This window comes from Nematolebias whitei, chromosome 12 (assembly GCF_014905685.2).
Source record: "Nematolebias whitei isolate Nwh7 chromosome 12, NemWhi1, whole genome shotgun sequence".
Classification (NCBI taxonomy): Eukaryota; Metazoa; Chordata; class Actinopteri; order Cyprinodontiformes; family Rivulidae; genus Nematolebias; species Nematolebias whitei.
The window spans coordinates 45732028-45751398 of NC_056509.1; the positions used below are offsets into that span (position 1 = coordinate 45732028).

Here is a 19371-nt window from a genome sequence, read left to right on the forward strand (position 1 = left end):
ATACCTCCATCCCTCCTTCCTGTCTTCCTTCCTTCCTTCCTTCCTTCCTATATCTCCATCCCACCTTCCTTCCTTCTTTCCTTTCTATACCTCATCCCTCCTTCCTGTCTTTCTTCCTTCCTATATATCCATCCCTCCTTCTTGTCTTCCTTCCTTCCTATAACCCCATCCCTCCCTCCTTCCTTCCTTCCTATACATCTCTCCCTCCTTCCTTCTTGTCTTCCTTCCTGTCTTCTTGTCTTCCTTCCTTCCTTCCTATACCTCCATCCCTCCTTCCTGTCTTCCTTCCTTCCTATAACCCCATCCCTCCCTCCTTCCTTCCTTCCTATACATCTATCCCTCCTTCCTTCTTGTCTTCCTTCCTGTCTTCTTGTCTTCCTTCCTTCCTTCCTTCCTGTCTTCTTGTCTTCCTTCCTTCCTTCCTGTCTTCTTGTCTTCCTTCCTTCCTTCCTTCCTTCCTTCCTGCCTTCCTTCCTTCCTTCCTTCCTTCCTTCCTTCCTTGCCGCCCAGTTTCAAACCATGTAATCAAAAATCTGGTAGGATTTTTTTTACTAATTTGCACAAACTGGTGTCAAACAGCTCACTGGTTGTTTGGTGAGTTCAATAAGACTGCAGGAAAATCTTTGCCTTTTTTCTCCCCATCCTGAGTGGCCAACAAGCCTCCAACAGTCCCAGCTCAGAGTGCACCTGACCCCCCCCCCCCACACACACACACACCAGCAGTCAGCAGGTGAGAGGCAGAGTGCAGGACCATCTCAGGGTCATACACACACAGTCAGACCGATCACCCATCACCCTATTGTGCGTGTTGGAGAAAAAGAAACATGCATGTAGATGTCCCACTGAACCAAAGATGTGAAGCCCAGACCCACGCACAGCACTAAACACTCTCAACACAAAATCTTTACCATGAATTTTATTTTAGAAACATTTATGATGTGCACGTTTTGACACAAACGGATGACTAAAACCAGAACTTCTTTCTTCCTTATGCAGTAATTGAACCGTCTGCTTTAAAAATGTCCCCAAATGAAAATATGGCATGCCAATATATAAAATATTTAAACTTAAATGACAGCATTAAAGGAAACAAACATTCTATATGATAAAATATCCAAGTTAAATGGGAGACGTGTTGAACTGGCGTGTGGCACACGTTTATCTAATAAACATAAAAAGTGACAGATTTCTTAAAGTCACGATGAAGCGTGGATATTTACTTCAATATGTGAGATCACAAGTCATAAAGTTTACAAACAGCTCACATCTGAGATTTATCACATTTCAAACAAAGATATACACGTTAATTAGTCCGACCTTATACACAGTGATGCATTTTAAACATTAACTTTAAACATTATTAGTGGTTTGAACTAAGGCAGCGTGGCAATCTGTTGAAAACAGGGAACTGTTGAATCAAACAGGTAAAATAAAATAAATATTATTCTTGCAAACAAGCTTAACAGAAATGTGACACAATCATGTCTGACAGTGAATAATAAAAAAAAAAAAGTATTTTAAAATCCTCACAAAAGAGTGTTTTGTCTTGAAACCAGAAGATTTGTTGCTAAAAGTCACCAAACAGACGGAGTCAAAGCTGAAGCTTGAACTTCATAAAGTTTTAACCAAAAGTGAAATTCTTGTCGACTCTTTCTTTAGTCTGATGTGAAACACGCGGACCGAACAGGAAACATCCTAAATGAGTGAATACATTTGGACAGTTGGAAAAATAAAAACTGTTTCGTGACAAAGAAATAACTGGAAGAATCGTTTCCCACAAACTGAAGCTCGAGGGTGACAGCTGCCAGTCACATGAATACACTGGAAGACAGAAGATATCGTCTGAGCACAAAGTCCGTCATAATCTCTGCTTTAGATTCACTTTGAAAAGAGTCAGGGAGGATTAATGCAGACTGAAGGTCTGGGGGGGTGTTTCATCAATACGGTCCTAAATGTTTTAAAGCATTCTTGCAAATGTCTACTTATATTTCTGGACTGTTTCCTAATATTCATTTTGCACCTCGTATATATCATTATAGATTTATTATAAAGGGTAAAATATGTACCAGTATATATATGCGAGACCATTAAGAGAAGATGAATATTGTCAAGGAAGTTTTCAAAAAACACAATTTTAAACCGAAGATCCTCGGAACGTCGTCTTTCTCTTCATATTTCAAAAGAACTCCCACAAAATTAGAATAAAATTTAAAATGCATTTTTTTTTTTTTGCTTTACCATCATTGTAACTTGTGAATTAGTTGACTACTGTCGTCTGTCACGTAAGGGAATGTTTTAGTTCAGTGTGTTTGTCTGTGTTAGCCAAATATCCGATGACTTTAAATGCAACTCTCTGAACATAAATCATTGGATGCAGCTTTACAGTCAAGCTGTTCAAGATGGCCACCGCAGCCAACTGACCTATAGGCAACACAAAAAGTCTATACTTCAGTCAACGTTAAGATGTCCAAGTGAAATTTGGTGTGGTAGTAGCTGAGCTTCGTTCCCAACTTATACTCTGAGCTGACTGTGTGAGGTTTGTCATTAACTGTGAAAGTCTTTTCCAGTCAGTTAGCAAAATATCTCATGACAGTGCAGGGGCGATTCTAGAATATGACTTTTAGCGGCGCTCAGCCCCCCCCCCCCCACACACACACACACTGCTGACAATGGCTCTTGGCTTGGACAGTGCAGTAGCCATTGGTGTCAGAAGCATTTGTAATATGGGGGGAGACATACTGGTGGGGGTGTCTGGGGGTCCTCCCCCTGAAAATTTTGAATAAAGTAGATGCCTTTTCCTGCATTCTGGTATATTTTAACGAGTTGTTAAATGTCTACATTTACCTACATAAGTAAACACTTGACTCAATAACTGTTTTAGAGAGCAACAAGAAGTAGCCTGACCAACAGCTCTCCCTGTGTGAACAGAACACGCTCTGCTCCTCTCACACATCCTAACACCCCAAACTATCTTTGTCCTTCCTAGCCACAGTCTAAGAAACGTAGTGTAGCAAAAGCTAACTTTTATATTTTTCCAGACTCCATTTTGGTTTTGGAAATGGAATAAACTGTGTTCCACCCTCTAAACACTCCAGGTAACACTGTCTGAATTACATGTTCCCCACTGACAACGTTTAATCATTTTTTCTGATGATTTTCCACAAAATCCCTCTGATCGCAAAGTGTTTGTAAAACGCCAACAATGTTGTCGGGAGGAAAAGGGGCGGAGCTCCTGTAGGTAAGGGGCGTTTCTCTTCAGTACAAATTGAGGTTGCTGATTGGTCAGTTTCTGACAAGCCTGCTGGGCTGATTGACAGGTGGTGTTGAGGATCCGACTCGTGCAAAAGAATTTTAGATTTTACCGGCCTGTTTAAGTGTCATGTATTCCATTTTTATTACAAATTTATTCAATATTTTGGTGGTTCTACGGTTTAAGACCCAAGCTTCCTTACAAAAAACCTAATGATGGTTTCTTAAATTTTCAGGGGTGCGGAGTTAAAATTAGGGGTGCTGGAGGACCACTACCCACAAAAAAGAGCTAAAATCGCCAGAGTAAGTCTGCAACTCATCGACTTTTGTTTTTTTAATCAACATGGCTGCCACAGCTATCAACCCTACCCAACATAAAAATGGCCAACTCAGACTCGTCCCATTAATGTCAGGGCCAATTTATGTTTGATCACATTTCTACTCTTTTAAGTAATTTCTAATTCACCAGACGTTAAAGCTCATATTTAAACACGTTGAATTTAAAACACAAACAGACGTGGAACAATGGAGGACAGTCTGAATGTTTCTGTGCAACAGCTGCACAGAAATACTGAGGAAATTCACCTTTATACCCGTGTGCTACTTTACCATTTACAGTGTTTACAGGTGATTTATTTTGTATTAAATCTGTCAATATCTCTTCGTGATACAGTGAAGAACACCCAGTGGCGTTTACCAGTTGTATGAAGGGAAACAGGTCGTGCTTGTGTTTTCAGAGAGGGGAAAACTGGACCACAAAGGCAAACAAAACACTGCGACATCGTCTCCTCGGGTTTCTCTTTAAAGGTTTCATGAAAGACAGGAAGAGTTTATCAAAAGTTTTAAAAGACACTTAAAGTTGGTGAAAACAGTCTGTCACAGATAAAACGCAGTTGGGCAACTTTTCTCATAGTTATAAACTGTTTCAACGGCAGAGGTTTGAATCCACAGCTTTAAGTATTTATGATGGACCAAAGGTTCGCTGAGCTCTAAAAACCCAGCCGTGTCTCCTCTCTGTGTTGTGGGATTAAAGGAAGCTTTTATGATGAGCAGGAACAGCCGCCTGTTGCTAGACCTGTCACGAGAACAATTTTTGCTGGGCGATTAATTGTCTCAAAAATTATTGCGATAAACGATAATATTGTTTGAAATTTGACAATAATTAGCAATTACTGTCAAATTTAAGACGATATGATTTTTGTGTGCAGTACCTTTTTTGACCACTGGATGGCAGTATAAGACTTTGAAAGGATGGATAGTGAGGGAGCGAGCAGCGTGTCTCTTTAAGAAAAATGGGAGGGAGGCCCCTTGATGTGACATGGGCTGTCTCTCTTCGGTTCTCAAAATGGCGGACGCTCGGTGTGGTTCGAGCTCTTTAGCATTTGCCACACAAAGCTTTTAATAAAAATCAGTAAACAAGTTCTCAGCTTCTTTTTGCAGAGAAAAACAACATTTTAGACGAAGGCACGGGTTTCAACCGTGAATTTTGGAACTTCGTCAAGACGGAGGGTTTTTTTCCCCGAGGTCGTCCTGTTAGCTTAGCTCGTAGCTTAGCTGCTTTTAAAACAAAAACGTGATTTTGGACGGTTCAAACAAATTTTAAAGAGAAGGTCAGTGAAGAGCACCGGAGTTGAGCCTTTTGTCATCCAGTGTCTTTAGTAGAAAGAGAGACACACGAAGAAACGATAAAGCCGATAAATGAAACTGAGGTTGATCATTTTCATTTATCATGCGATTAATTGATTTAAGTTATTGCGACAGGCCTGTCTGTTGCATCTTTGTTCCTAAAGTTATCAGAAAGCCGTTCAAGGGTTAGGAAACCAGATGTTTTCAGAGCTGATGCAGTTTTTTGTTTAAGCATTTCTCTGTCGTTTCCCCCCCTCGGAGTGCGGCTCCACGACGCCGGGCCGCTTCAGGCTCCACTGGTCCACATGTCTCTGCTCCACCTCAGATTCGCACGACGAGCTGCTGCTCCCACTGCCGCTGAACGCAAAGCAGTCCCCCCGCTTCACGTCCGCCACACCACCCTCCCACCCTTCTTCTTCTTTATATCTCCTTTTAACTTCCACCATTCCATCACCGTTTCCTTCAGGCTTGTCCACGTCAACCATCTGCAGGTGGATTTGGGTCTGTTCTGGTCCAGGTACTGCCTCCTTGCAGTCCAAGTCCATCCAGATCGGCCCGGGAGGAGGTTCCAGCGAGGTGTAGTGGAGCACGGGCTGCTGAAGCTGGGAGTCAAGTTGTGGTTGAAGGTTCTGTCGCTCCGGGTGGAGGAACTGGGCTTGGTGCTGGAGGTGGTGTAAGGGCTGCAGAGGGTGCTGCAAGGGCGGGGGCAGGAGCTGCTGCTGGTGGTGGGGGTGATAGTGCTGCTGCTGTGGGCGGTGCACATGATGGTGGTGGTGGTGATCAACCATCTGCTTGTCTGCGTTGGGGAGAGTCTTCCTCGGCTGGTTTTTGAGGAACTTTTCAAACTTCTTGGAGGCTTTCTTGTTTGTGACAAACCAGTCCTTTAAAAACACAAACAGAAACTTTGTAATGGTTCTGGCTTTCATGGACTTCAGGTAAAGTCAGTAAATACTACAGTAAGTACACGCAACAGTCTGAATATAGTAATAGTTGATCAGGAAACAACGCGGGTGATCCTTTTCTTTTACCTGTGAGTGGACTGAGTTGATGTGGTATTTTACTCCACTTTCAGAGTTGAACTCCTTGTTGCAGATCAGACATCGGTATTTTCCAGCCTCAAACTCGCCCTGGAGAAAAACAGAAACAAACTATGGAATAAAAACTGAACCTGGGGATAATTTTATGTTGACTAGACTGAAAAATTAATTTCATAACCAAGTCAGGGCGGCACTGTTGTCGAGAAGGATGCTGGATCGAATCCTAGTTGGGGGTATTTCTGGGTGGAGTTTAGGCTAACAGATAACTCTAAATTGTCCCTATGAGAGTGTGAATGGTTGTTTGTCACTATGACAGACTAGCTATCTGTCCTGGGTGCCCCCCGCCTCTCACACAGTGAATGCTGAGTGGGTACCAGCGACCACCCGTGACCCAGACAGGATAAAGTGGGTAAAGATAACGGATGGATGGGACTAATTCTATTCTTATACTAATCCATTTGTAATTTAATGTTAAATACAACATGGAGTTTAGTGCAAATCTGCATTATGCATGAAAAATTTGCTGAGTTTGTAGCGATTTACCCGCTTAACAGTATTTTATCCCTGTACTTACATTATTCTGTTTTTATTTACAGGGTTCCCATCGTAAAAACAAAATTCCCCGAGTTTTCTCTGAGTAAATCCTGAAATTCCAGGAGATATTTCAGTCACACAAAACACTCAGAACTTAATGTCTTGGATGGCGGGCAGTGTCCCGTTCAGATGACAGTAAGTATATAATGTAATCTACGGCAGTCCTTCGTAACAGTTAATCATATCGTATAACAAATGAAAAATACATTTAAAATCTAAAAATCAGAAGGATGCATGCACTTTGGTCACTGTAGAACACCAACATGGACTCAATGACACCAGAATACTAGCATTAATACACCCCAAGCTCAGAAAGATCATTTAATCAGATCAGTGTTCAAATTCCCTGATTTTTTTTAATGTTTTTCTCAAATCTCCAGAGCTTTCTGTCTAGAAAACGTGAAAATCTTTTTCCAGGTGTTCCTGATTTGCAGCCCCTGATGTAACTTTACAGAGTTGGAAAATCTGGTGCACCTTTGTGCAGAGTCCCAGGTGAGCTTTCAGCCCTGACACACTGGTGTAGGTGCAGCCACAGCCCTGCAGGAAGAGCAAACAGGAGTTATTTTATGGCCTCTGCAGTTTAAATTCACTTTAATTAAATACAACTCTTTTATATTAATGATGCTGATGAAAACAACAAGTATAAAATCATTCGAAACGATCAAGCATTTTAATAAACTAATTACCGTAATTTACAAACTATAAGCTGCCACTTTTTTCACACACTTTGAAATACAATATATGCAAAATTATTATTATTATTTAAATTTGGTGGGCGTGGCTTATATTCGGGTGCACTCAGTAGTCTGGAAATTATGGTATTTTAGTAAAGCCTACAAGAAATAAAACACTTTGTTCCTTCTAGGTTGATTTAAGCACAGCCACGAGGAGAGACACGCCTCACATTTCTAAATGTTCATCTTTCAACTTAAAATGTGCGTGAGCATTTATCTATTTACATTTCAAAATAAGCTAAATATTAGCTTCCCCTCCACTAAATAATTCATCTTATTGAATTAGTAAGTCACAAATAAAATGATATGAATCCTTACAGGATGGTTTTCAAGTTAATAAAACAATTTTCACATGTTCCAAGTTACATGTTGGGAGTCCTCTGTGATGTAACAGCTGTAATTTACATCTAATAGCTTATGAATCATAAATACATATCTTCCAAGAGATTAGTGTCAAATAAGTCAAAAACAAGGAGCTGATGCCAGACTGCACCTAGAAGCAGAAGCTGGTAGTTTAGTTTCCAGCCTGGAGGTAAATTTAAAGTATTTCAGTAGATTTAAACTTGAACTTTTGTCCAGCGTGTTTGTACCTGGTTTGGACACTGGACTTTCCTCTGCAGCTTCACCTCATTCTTCCATTTCCTCAGCACCTCTTGGCTGAAGGCGGGCAGACCTGGGCGGGTGTATTTCAGCTGTATAGAGGGCAACATCAAAGGTGGTGGGGGGGTTCAATCAAAATCTGATTACTTCTGGTTTATTCTTTGTGAGAAAATAGGAGCACCTTTGTGTGTGTGTTTACATTAAAAATCACTTTAGGTTCAAATTTGTGAACAGCAAAATCTGTGTAAGTTTGTAAGAAAAGAGTGCGTTTTCCTGCCTTTTTGTCATCAGGAACCAGGTCTGACTGGAACTTCCTCTTGGGCCAGTCTTTGGGCAGATCGTTGTTGGCGATCTCAGCCAGGTGGAAGTTGGCCACCTGGGCCGAGGCTCGCTGCACTCTCCCGCTGGCCGTCCTCTCTGGGTTGGCCTCCCTCTGAGCCTTCAGGTCCTCATCCTCCTCAGCCTTCTGGGGTGTCTGACAGGCGGCAGAAGATAAAAAACATATATCCCTGACTGAGACGAGACATAAAGCTTCCTAGATACTTGACATAAAGATGGGGCACCATAGCTGATAACTGTGCATCTTGTAAACAACTGAATGGAAATAATATTTATGACTAGAATGAACAGGACATGTATGTGAATGAGACACATGACTTACAGGAGCGTGCTCTGATTTCAGGTGGTACTCCAGTCCAGCCTTGGATTTGTACGTTTTCCCACAGTGAGAGCAATTCAGAAGCATCTTCTCCAACTCCGACTGCTCTTTCCCGCACTTCTTCATGTGATACACGTAGCCCATGATGCTGGTGAAGGCAGCGCTGCAGCCCTGAGAGGAACAAAAGGGAAACATTTATCAACAAACCATCCTGGGGGAAACACAAACAGTAAAACTGTTTCCTACGAATACAAAGCGTGAATCAATGATTCACCTCTTTCGAGCATTTCAATTTGCCGAGTCTCTTCAGGATTTTACGTAGTTTGTCTTTGATGGTGCGATCGCTGAGGTCCTTGGCGTCGTCTGTTGATGGCTATGAATAAATAAATACATATAAAATGCAAAGATAAAAACAGTAGATCATATTTCCACAGCCTTGACAAAGTTTTGGAAAAAAAAAAAAAAGTTGCGCAATCTGTTGTTGCTCAGAGTATAGGGTACATTTATTTGTTTACTAGTGGTTCCTAGAGTTTACAAAAGCAGAATGGGAGGAAGATCGTTCAGTTCTCGGGCTCCTCTCTTGTGGAACCAACTTCCAGTTTCTGTCCCTGAGGCTGACACATTGTCCAGTTTTAAGATTAGGATTAAGACTTTACTTTTTGATAAATCCTATAGTTAGGGTCGGCTTGGGCTATCCCGTAGTTCTGCTGCTATAGGCTTAGACTGCTGGAGGACAAACTGACCACATGTCCTCTCTCTGCTGCTGTCTTTACTTGCTCTACTCTACCAGTTTGTATTAGTAATCATTTCTATCAACATGTTTTTTGTGTTTCCTCCTATAGAAAGTTCACCTGGACCTGTCATTCTGTGTCCGTTTCCACTTCCTGTCCTCTCAAACGCAGCCGGTCGAAGCAGATGACCGCTCGTCCTGATGGAGGTTTCTTCCTGTTAAAAGGGAGTTTTTCCTTTCCACTGTTTCCATTGTGCTTGCTCAGGATGGGAGACTGTGATGAAGTGAAGATTCAACACAACCTGCTGCTTCCTTAGACAGAGAACTTTTACTAGTTGGCTTTTTTAATGTATGTAAATGTTTTTGTTCAGTGTCCTGAGAGGACGTCTGTTGGGACTTGGAGCTATACAGTAGAAATAAACCGATTGAAACTGAATTGATTAAGTTGTCAATGACTTTTAGCTACTACCGCACCTAATTGTACAAAGTAAATCAATATCTGTAAAACTGACTGAGTTATAGCTAATTTTAGTTGATTTTTACAGCAGATTAGGTGAGGTGGCCATCTTGAATCGAGTTGTCTTCAAAAGTTCAGCAGTTATACTATAGATGTACACCAAATGAAAGTTTAATTAAAACTCATTCAGTGGAAGGATCCATGTCTCCTGGTATAATGGTAAATGGACTGTGCTTATATAACACCTTCCTATCTTATCGAGGCACTCAAAGCTTTTTACAACACAATCTGTGTCCTCATTCATTCATGCAGCACTTTACTAGATCTGTACAAAGACTAATAAGAGCTTTATCACATTCATTCACCGATGGGACACACATCGGAGGCAATGAGGCGTTCAGTGTCTTGCCCGGGGACATTTCAGCATGTGGCTGCTGGCGGAATCGAACCACCAACTCTTGCAGTGGAAGACGACTGCTCTAACCACTCAGCCACAGAGAAGATATGCGTCATATTCATTTGGAAAAGATTGAAAAGGACATTTTGAGAGATTTTGGGACACTTGGCAGCCATTTGTGTATCTTACTTTGAAAGTATGTCAGCGCCTGCCTAATGTATTCATGTCTGTGTAGCTGATCCGTATGGGAGGGGATTTTGTTGTATGTTTATTTGTGTGTGTTCTAAAAAATAGAATCAATAAAAATAAAATTCATCCAGCGGTTCATGAAATATTTTGCAAAGAACACCCCCCCCACACACACACACACACACGCACAGAGGCGGTTACATGATTGCCCATAAAGCAGGTGGAATGCTCACCAAGTGGCTGTGGTCAGCCATGATGTGATACTTCATCCCTGTGGAGGACTTCAGTTGTTTCCCACAGTGCTGACAGGTGAAGGGTTGCTGCAGATCAACAGCACATTCTGGACATAACTACGATACTGTGCCGATGTTTCAACCAAGTACACGTGAATTAGTAAAAACTGAGGGATCATACTCACACAGTTACCAGAAACAGTTTGTAAGCGTTTGATATATCCTAAATTACCGTGGGCAAATGGAAGAGTTTATAGGATTTGAGTGCTCACCAGTCTGCAGTTCTCCATGTGCTTCTTCAACCCTTCCACCGTCTTCCTGCTCACACTTTTACATTTCGGACACGTCACTCTCCCTTTGGCCACAATCTGAAGCTGCCAGTGCTCCTCTTGACTTCCTGGTTCGTTTAGAAAAGAACAATCAAATCTGGAATCCTCTGGAAGGATTTCAAATGGTCGGGAAGAACGGTATTGCAAGAACTGTGAAATCGTCTATAAAGGTACCACTGCTGGTCTCACCTGGAGGGTACGCAGGAGGTTCCTTCTTGATGGGTAGAATCACAGGTTTCTGATCTTCACCAAGCGGAGCCGTCGAGGACGTACAGACACCCGCTGCACCTGAACCTGGACATAAATCAAATATAAGCATGGATCATTACATTGTGTTTATTTAAAATCAATTATCACAAACGAAGAAGTCTCAAACGTTCAATCCTTCCTGAATGGAAGTAGACGTAACAGGAAACCTTTGTTTGTTGGACAGAAGTGTAACTTAGCAGTGGTTCCCAACACTGGTCCTTGAGGAACTCCATCCTGCATGTTTTAGTTCTTTTAATGCTTAGACACAGCTGATTTGAATGAACGGGTGAATGGGCTTCTGCAGAACTTGATGAAGTAATTAAATCACTGAATCAGGCGTGTTGGAGCAGGCAACAACTAACACATGCAGTATGGTGTTCCTCAAGGACCAGTGCTGGGAACTACTTTTTTTTTTTTTTTTTTTTTAAATTTACAGATTTACAATAAATTAAATATTCCATGTTACTTTGTACAAGCATCTTCCCATTTTCCAATCTTTATCAATTGCGGCCATTTTCAAATTTTACAAATACACTTATTTACCGTAGAACCCTCATATAAACTGATAGAACATTCTTCTTAGTTTTCACTTAGCTTACAAATATTCCCAAGTATCATAGCATCTCAATAACGTAATGAGAACCACTGACTTACAGGACACTCTGCCCTCTGCTGGTGGAGGAGGGAAGTTATGAGCAGCAGGGTTCTGCTCCACTTCAGCTCTTTGCACCTTCTTCATGTTCAAGTCTTTAAAATGAAATAGAAACAAGATCTCTTCAAACTGTTTTCACCACAGCCACACAGTTTCTGATATAAGCAATTAGAAAAGTGTACATATTATATAATCAGTATCATTTTATAGTTTTGTTTAAGATTATTATTTTTTTACTTGAAACAAATTTAATTAAATATTAAGGATTCTTAATTTAAATGAAAGTAATTGTTTAAAACAATCTTTAAGATGTTTGAGAGGTTCTACCGGGTCTCCAGATGTTTTCTCGGTCCCTGGCGGAGTTGTTCCAGGTTTGTTCTCGACTTTGGCCGGTTCCCCACCCCTGTTCTGGCCCTGAAGTGGTCCGATCTTTTCCTGAATCTCTTCCTCCATTCCAGGCCTGACCCTGGACCTGATCTGGACCTGCTGCCCAGCCCTGAACAGAAACGTGCTCCTGGCTCATCATCCAGGCCTGATCCGGTCCAGGATGGGCTCTGTCCCTGCCTGGCGTCCATGTCTGCTCCTGACTGGAGTGTCCCGCTCTGTCTCCAACAGAGCTCCAGATCTGGTCTGGGGATCGGTTTCTGCCTGGAGTCCAGGCTTCGGGGCCTCCGTCCCTGCTGGAGTTCCAGCTCCGGTCCTCGGGCTGGGACTGGTCCCTGCTCGCCTCTGGGCTTTCAGACCAACTACCCTTTGTCACCAGTCGTGGAGGAAGCCTCGGGGTGGGCGGAGCCATGGAACAAGGATCCAATCCATTGGCCAGCCCACCTGATGACATCACAGAACAGCTGGCGGTGGGGTAATCTACGGTTCCCATGGAAACATTCTGGAGGTCCTCGTACCTGGTATGAAAAGTATTAATGCTTTAATACTGGATTGATTGATTGATTGGATTTCTGATCTACATGCCGTTAACACGGTTTGAAACGACATGTTAATGACACCATGAATTTCATGTTTTCTTAATTTTTGAGAACTCTTTTCAAGTGTGAACATCTCAATAAAAAAAATGATAACTTGCTTGTGCCACATGAGGTGTTTCTACAGAGTCTGCAGGAGAATCAAGGTTAATTTGCATATTCAAAGATCTCTGCATATTTAATGAGGGAACAGAGTAAGTTACATTTAAGCCCTTTTAATCAAAAATAAATTCAGACATGTGCTTCAATGTGTCTTTTTAATGCAGAGAGGATTTTTACTGTTTATTTACTGTCAGAGGTGGAGACTTAACTGAAATAACAGAAACTTTTATCATGTAAACTGTTTGAATTAGACGAAGAGATGGAAGATGAAAGTAACTAGTTCGAAGAAACAAGTACTAATTAGAAAAATGGCATTTCCTCTGAAAATGCAGTGTGAATTCTTATTGCAGAAGAACTTGCTGAAAAATAGCTGAAATTAGCTAAAAAACATGCTGAAATGGGAGAAAAAGCCAAAGTTAGAAGAAGAAAGCAGAACACATATTTGATGCATTAAGTTTAAATAAATAGAAATGATGAAATTAGCTAAAAAAAAAGGCAGAAATTAGCAAGAAGTAGCTGAAAGTAGTTGAAAAGGTAGAAAGAAGCTTAAGCTACCAGAAGGAAGTGGAAAGAGCTGAAATGAACTAAAAACATGTGGAATTAGCCAAAAAAGCTTAAATTAGCATGCAAACTGCTAAACAGTAGCTGAAATTGCAGAAAAAGATGAAACTAGCAGAAAAAAGCTGAAAGGAGCAGAAAGAAGTTATTTAGGCTGAAAGTAGCAGAAATTACTACAAAAACTTGAATTTATCTGAAAACAGCTGAAATTTGCTAAAAAAGCTAAAAAAAAAAAAACTAGCTGAAAAGGTAGAACGAGCTTAAATTAGCAGAAGGAAGTGGAGAGAGCACATTTTTGCTGAGTTTGGCTGAACAAAGTTGAAATGAGTGCAAAACATGTGGAATTAGTTGAAAAAGCTTAAATGAACATAAAACAGCTAAAGAGTTGCTGAAATAACTGAAACTAGCAGAAATAAACTGAAAGGAGCATAACAAGCTGAAATGAGCAGAAATAAGTTAGAAGAAGGACAAAATGTTGTAGTTAGCAGAAAGAATCTGAAAGGAGCACAAAACAGCTGAATTTAGCTGAAACTATCTGAAAAATAAAGTTTAAATTTGCACAAGGAAGTTGAAAGAAACTGAAACAGAACAAAATGTGAAAGGAGCAGTAAATGTTTGTAAACAAAATGAGCTCAATTCATTTTCTATGAGGAAAAATGGCAGAAAAGGCTAAATATTTCAAAAAGCTAAAGTTGCACCAATACCAAAAGTCATAGCAGGATTGTCCTGAAAGAGCCGAACGTTTTGATTTATGATTTGTTGAAATAGCACAAAAATTGTGGAACGAGAAAGATGCAGAAAAACATACGGAAGCAAAACGAATCACAATATTGTGAATGCTTCACAAACATTCAGACAGAAAAAGGAAGATTAAAAAGGAAAAGTCATTTAGAATTTAACTTTAAGTGTAACAACCCCTGCACCAACAGCCCGTCCAGGTTGCCATCTGAATGCACTTCAAAACAACAAGCTGAGATGTCAGGTACCGTTTTCTGCTGAAGTTCCGTTTCATCTTCACAGCGTTTTGATCTTCAGACTCCTCGTTCTAAAACAGCCGAACACAGAACTGTGAGGAACACATGCAGCTTTGTGTCTGCATCAGAGGACCAGCATGCATCAGTCACACCCATACACCCAGCAAAGAATCAAGAACAGGACGCTCTTTCAGCACGTCGTGCACACACACTACCCCACCTCTGGGTGCTCTGCTGGACTCAGCTCGTCTGCTTTTTCTGGAAATCTCTGAACAGCTGAAGATAAACAAACAAACAAACAAACAAACAAACATACAAACCAAAAAGTAAAATAGAGCTCAAACCAAGAAACAACAATGGAATAAATCACCTTTTTTTACCTGGATGTGCACCTTTGGGTTGTGTCTGGACAGACTTCCTCTTCCTCGGCATGTACAAAGGTGACATGTCCCCTCCAAGGTGGGTGGGGTCCATAGGAGTGCCAGCCACCCCCCCTTATCAAATCACCACTGATGATGCAAACAGAATGATTAAAATTAAAATTAAAATGTAAACGACTTTGAAAAAAGTTCTACTGTTTTTCTTATATTCATAAACTGAAATCTTTCTCCAACTATTGTCACGCAAATAACATTTTTAACTCAACACGTCAGGTTTTTTTTGTATTCTGTCTTTGAATGTTTTTTAATGAACAATATGTTAGAAATGGACAACTTAATGTGACTGAGTCTTCTTCTTTCAGCTGCTCCTTCTTCAGGGGTCACCACAGCGAACTAACTCGAACCAAGACTTGATGATTGTTTTTCCGCCGGATGTCCTTCCTGACACAACCACAGACCAACGAGCTGCCACAGCCTCTGTGTGGAGCAGAGAGCTGCATCTAGGGCGCCCGGGGGAGCAGATGGTGGGGGTTAAGGGCCTTGATCAAGGGCCCAGAGTGGGGCAAATGAGGGTGGAGGCAGGTGTGGGTGCTTCACCATTTCCACCCACATTTTGATGTTGTTGGTCCGGGGAGATGAACCAGCGACCTTCCGATCACAGGCCCACCTTCTCTAACCTCTGAACCACCACTCCCCAGTAAGTGACATGTCTCAAATGTGGGACAAACAGATTTAAAAACAGCTTTTATCCCATTCACACCCTGATGTCTTGTTAGGCCTGTCACAATAACAAATGTTGCTGGGCGATTAATTGTCTCAGAAATTATTGCGATAAACGATAATATTGTTTGAAATTTGACAATAATTAGTAATTGTCAAATTTAAGAAGAAATGTTGGTTAATTTTTGTGTCTAGTATCTTTTTTTGACCACTGGATGACAGTATAAAAGGGTTTGAACCGAAGGATGGATAGTGAGGGAGTGAGCACATGTCTCTTTAAGAAAAATGAGAGGGAGGCCCCTTGACGTGACATGGGCTGTCTCTCCTTCCTGTTTTTTGGTTCTCAAAATGGCGGACGCTCAGTGTGATTTGAGCTCTTTAGCATAGCTAGCTATAGCATAGCATTGAGCATGCAACAGGATTTTTAGCATAGTATTTGTCACACAAAGCTTTTAATAAAAACTCAGTAAACAAGTTCTCAGCTTCTTTTTGCAGAGAAAAACAACTTTTTAGACAAAGACACGAGTTTCATCTGTGAATTTTGGAGCTTCAACAAGACAGAGTTTTTTCCCCCGAGGTCGGCCTGTTAGCGTAGCTCGTAGCTTAGCTTCTCAGCTTAGCTGCTTTTAACGATGCAAAAACGAGATTTTGGACGATTAAAATGGGTTTTAAAGAAAAAAGAGAAAGGGAGAGGTCAGTGAAGAGCACCGGAGATGAGCCTTTTGTCATCCAGTGTCTTCAGTAGAACGAGAGAGACAAAGAAACGATAAAGCCGATAAATGAAAATGAGGTCGATAATTTTCATTTATCATGCGATTAATTGATTTATTGTCTATTGCGACAGGCCTATGTCTTGTAACTCATAAATGCAGTTATATACATATTTTTTGCTTATTTATAAGTTTGTTCTAGGTCTTCTTCTTTCAGCTGCTCCTTCTTCAGAGGTCTCCACAGTGCGTCATCCTCCTCCATCTCACTCTGTCCTCTTGTGTCCTCTGTCCTCACTCCAACTACCTCCATGTCCTCTCTAACTCCATCCATACATCTCCTCTGTTGTTTTCCTGGCAGCTGCATCTCTAACATCCTTCTACCAATATACCCACTGTCCCTCCTCTGGACATGTCCAAACCACTGTCCCTCCTCTGGACATGTCCAAACCACTGTTCCTCCTCTGGACATGTCCAGACAGTCTCAGTGTGTCCTCTCCAACTTTATTTCCCAGTTGTTCAACCTGTGCTGTACCTCTGATGATCTCATTCCTGATCTTCTCCATCCTTGTCACTCCTAAGGAGAACCTCAACATCTTCATTTCTGCCACTTCCAGTTCTGTCTCCTGTCTTTTTGTCCATGTCTCTGTCTCCAGACCATACAACATAGCTGGTCTCACCACTGTCTTGTAAACTTTTCCTTTGACCTTTCTTCACAAGTTTGTGTGTTCTTCATTTTTTTGACAGATGTTGCAGATGCATCAAAGTGGGAAGGCTAATTGTAAAAGAGCCACTCGGTGATAAAATTATTCTCTTCTGTTGGCTGTCTGTCATAAAGACACTTTAATGCATCAGGTTTTATAAAAATGTGACAGTATGAAGACATTTAAACTGTATGATGTGTATTTTGTATTTTGTGGGCTTCCATAATTTTAAATAAACTATAATCCTTAGTTTTTGTATCATTATTTTATTTTTGTATCATTTTATCATTGGTAAAATATTCTCAGACGTTTAAAAAAGTTAATAATGAAAAAAAAAAAAAAATGCTGAACATCAGATATTGTTTGTGTTGCATATCTTATTTGTCTTATTTTGAAAAAAGGTTTAACATTTTGCAGTGATTCTCTGCAGTAAACACATTTGATTATTTATTATCTGTTTATGTATTGTTTTATTAACAGCTGTTTATTTTGCACATTTCTGCTTTTTTCAGATAATTTCCACCTTTATTGTGCTTGTTTCAGCTTCTTTTAGCCTAATTGGGCACGAGTGTTCTCTCTCCGCTTACTTCTGGTAATTTAAGCTTCTTTCTGCGTTTTCAGCTACTTTACAGCTTTTATTGTTGTTGTTGCTAATTTCAGCTTTTTTTTTAAAAGCAAATTACTAATTTGGTGTTCATTTCTGCTCAGTGAAACCTAATTCAGCAAATCTGTGTTCTTTCGGCTTTCTTCTGCTAAGACTTGTTCTTCCATTTCAGCATGTTTTTAGCTAGTTTCAGCTGTTTTTCAGCAAGTTCTTCAGTAATAAGCTTCACACTGCTTTTTTGCAGGAAATGCAATTTCTCTAGTTGTTAGTTTTATTATTTTTAATGTGATTCTCCTTCCTGGGTCGTTTAAAAACACGTTCAGTTAGAAAAAAAAAATCATTTTTGTGTATTTAAGTGTCCAAACGGAAGGATTACAAGAAGTTTGCATGAAGCCTGATCTGAGAATCGGATTGAGCTCCTGTTGTGTTCACACTTGTTATTGTGCGTCATGCTGGAGCTGTTTGGATGTGCACGTTCGTCTCCAAACATCACAGAGGCAGAAATGTGCAAAACGCATAAAGTGCATGTGCAGTAAAGCGTGCACACCCAGCCGTGTCTGCAGATGAACAACAATCACCTGCATAGACAACCAGCTCAAAATGACGGCTGCTCGCTGCTGGAGAGCTGATCCGCTCCAGTTCGGACCGCTTCTCATTGTTTCTTACCGGAGAGAGAAAAACCGGAGAGCCTTCCGTCCTGCAGCTCCCCCCCTCAGCGGGGACGGGCAGCCTCCGTGTCCGCCAGCCTGGCCTCCTCCGCCGGCTCTGAACGCACCAGGAAGCGGAGCCCGGGCCCTGGAACACCCCGGGACCGAAGCTCGGCTCCGGCAGAACCACAGCTCCCACACGGCGGCAGAACCGAGCCCTGAAGGAGGGGGTTCAGCGGAACGCCCTCCTGCCGGACACAGCACAACCCGCATCTGCTGCTGCCTTCACGGACTGTCCGACACGCCGCGATCCGAAGCGCATGAATTCAAAGAAACACATTCTGACGAGTTAACAGCGTTTATAAAGGAATACCAAGAACATGAAAACACGTGGTTTCAACATGTTTTACTCATATGATCCCAAAACGTGAACACATGTACCATACCACTTTATTTATCAAGTTCAATTAAACTTTATTGTCATTACAATCTCATCAATCAATCAATCAATCAATCACCTTTATTTTACCAGGTAGAGCCCGTTGAGATCATGTGGTACATGTGCGCAATTATGTACACAGGGTCCCAGTTTCACACAAACAAATAGCAAAATATTTAAAGTATAAAAAGAAACATTAAATAAAGATCAAAGATATACACTAAGATAGCACTGAAGCAAACGCCAAACGATACGCTAAAAGATCTAAGATATACGCTTAAACACTAATAATGTAAAACAATGTGGTGTAACAACAGCCCGAACATGAGTCTTTGGTATGAATGAACAGCAGCATGAGATTAGCAGCATAGATAATCAGCAGCACAACCATCTCCTTCGTCTTCTTCACATTGATGTGAAGGTTGTTCTTCCTGCACCAGCTCTCCAGGTGTTCCACCTCCTGCCTGTAGCTGGACTCATCATTGTTTGTGATGCATCCCACCACCGCTGTATCGTCTGCAAACTTTACAAGGTGACAGCCCGGATGGGTAGGAACAGTCATATGTGAGCAGAGTGAACAGGAGGGGGCTCAACACACAGCCCTGAGGGGAGCCAGTGCTGATGCAGGAGAAGTTGTGGTTCCTCACAGACTGTGGTCTGTTTGTTAAGAAGTCCAGGACCCAGCTGCAAAGGGAGGAGCTTAGTCCTAGTTATAAAACACTTAAAAACAGCAACAAGGCCAACCAACGTGTTGTAGAGCAAAAACAAAACAAGCAAAAGACACAGCAAAAAAATAAATAAATAAAAACATAGCTCCACAGA

At 41.2% G+C, this 19371-nt stretch overlaps 1 protein-coding gene and 1 long non-coding RNA gene across 2 annotated transcripts; both read right to left on the reverse strand.

The window, feature by feature from the left end:
- Positions 1 to 5102: 5102 nt before the first annotated feature.
- On the reverse strand, positions 5103 to 14399 carry znf512 (zinc finger protein 512). The gene is made up of 13 exons (XM_037685206.1): positions 14361 to 14399; positions 12062 to 12636; positions 11737 to 11829; positions 11023 to 11127; positions 10777 to 10901; positions 10505 to 10591; positions 8773 to 8871; positions 8502 to 8669; positions 8118 to 8315; positions 7831 to 7932; positions 6981 to 7043; positions 5904 to 6002; positions 5103 to 5756 (listed from the first exon to the last, which is right to left on the reverse strand). The coding sequence occupies exons 1-13, from the start codon at positions 14384 to 14386 to the stop codon at positions 5103 to 5105; spliced, it is 2394 nt and encodes a 797-aa protein (XP_037541134.1). The 5' UTR covers positions 14387 to 14399.
- A 174-nt stretch (positions 14400 to 14573) lies between these two features.
- On the reverse strand, positions 14574 to 18379 carry LOC119418385. The gene is made up of 3 exons (XR_005187188.1): positions 18130 to 18379; positions 14741 to 14857; positions 14574 to 14624 (listed from the first exon to the last, which is right to left on the reverse strand). It is a non-coding gene; the product is annotated as an uncharacterized LOC119418385 (long non-coding RNA).
- Positions 18380 to 19371: the final 992 nt, after the last annotated feature.

Bases quoted from the DNA above. Each gene is read 5' to 3' on its own strand.
- znf512 (XM_037685206.1), bottom strand. From the start codon at position 14,386: ATGAAACGGAACTTCAGCAGAAAACG. The intron at 8,872-10,504 runs GTGAGCATTCCA...ATTTATTCATAG, and splicing joins TGGCTGACCACAGCCACTTG to CCATCAACAGACGACGCCAA. The intron at 7,044-7,830 runs GTACAAACACGC...CTCTTCCTGCAG, and splicing joins AAGTCCAGTGTCCAAACCAG to GGCTGTGGCTGCACCTACAC.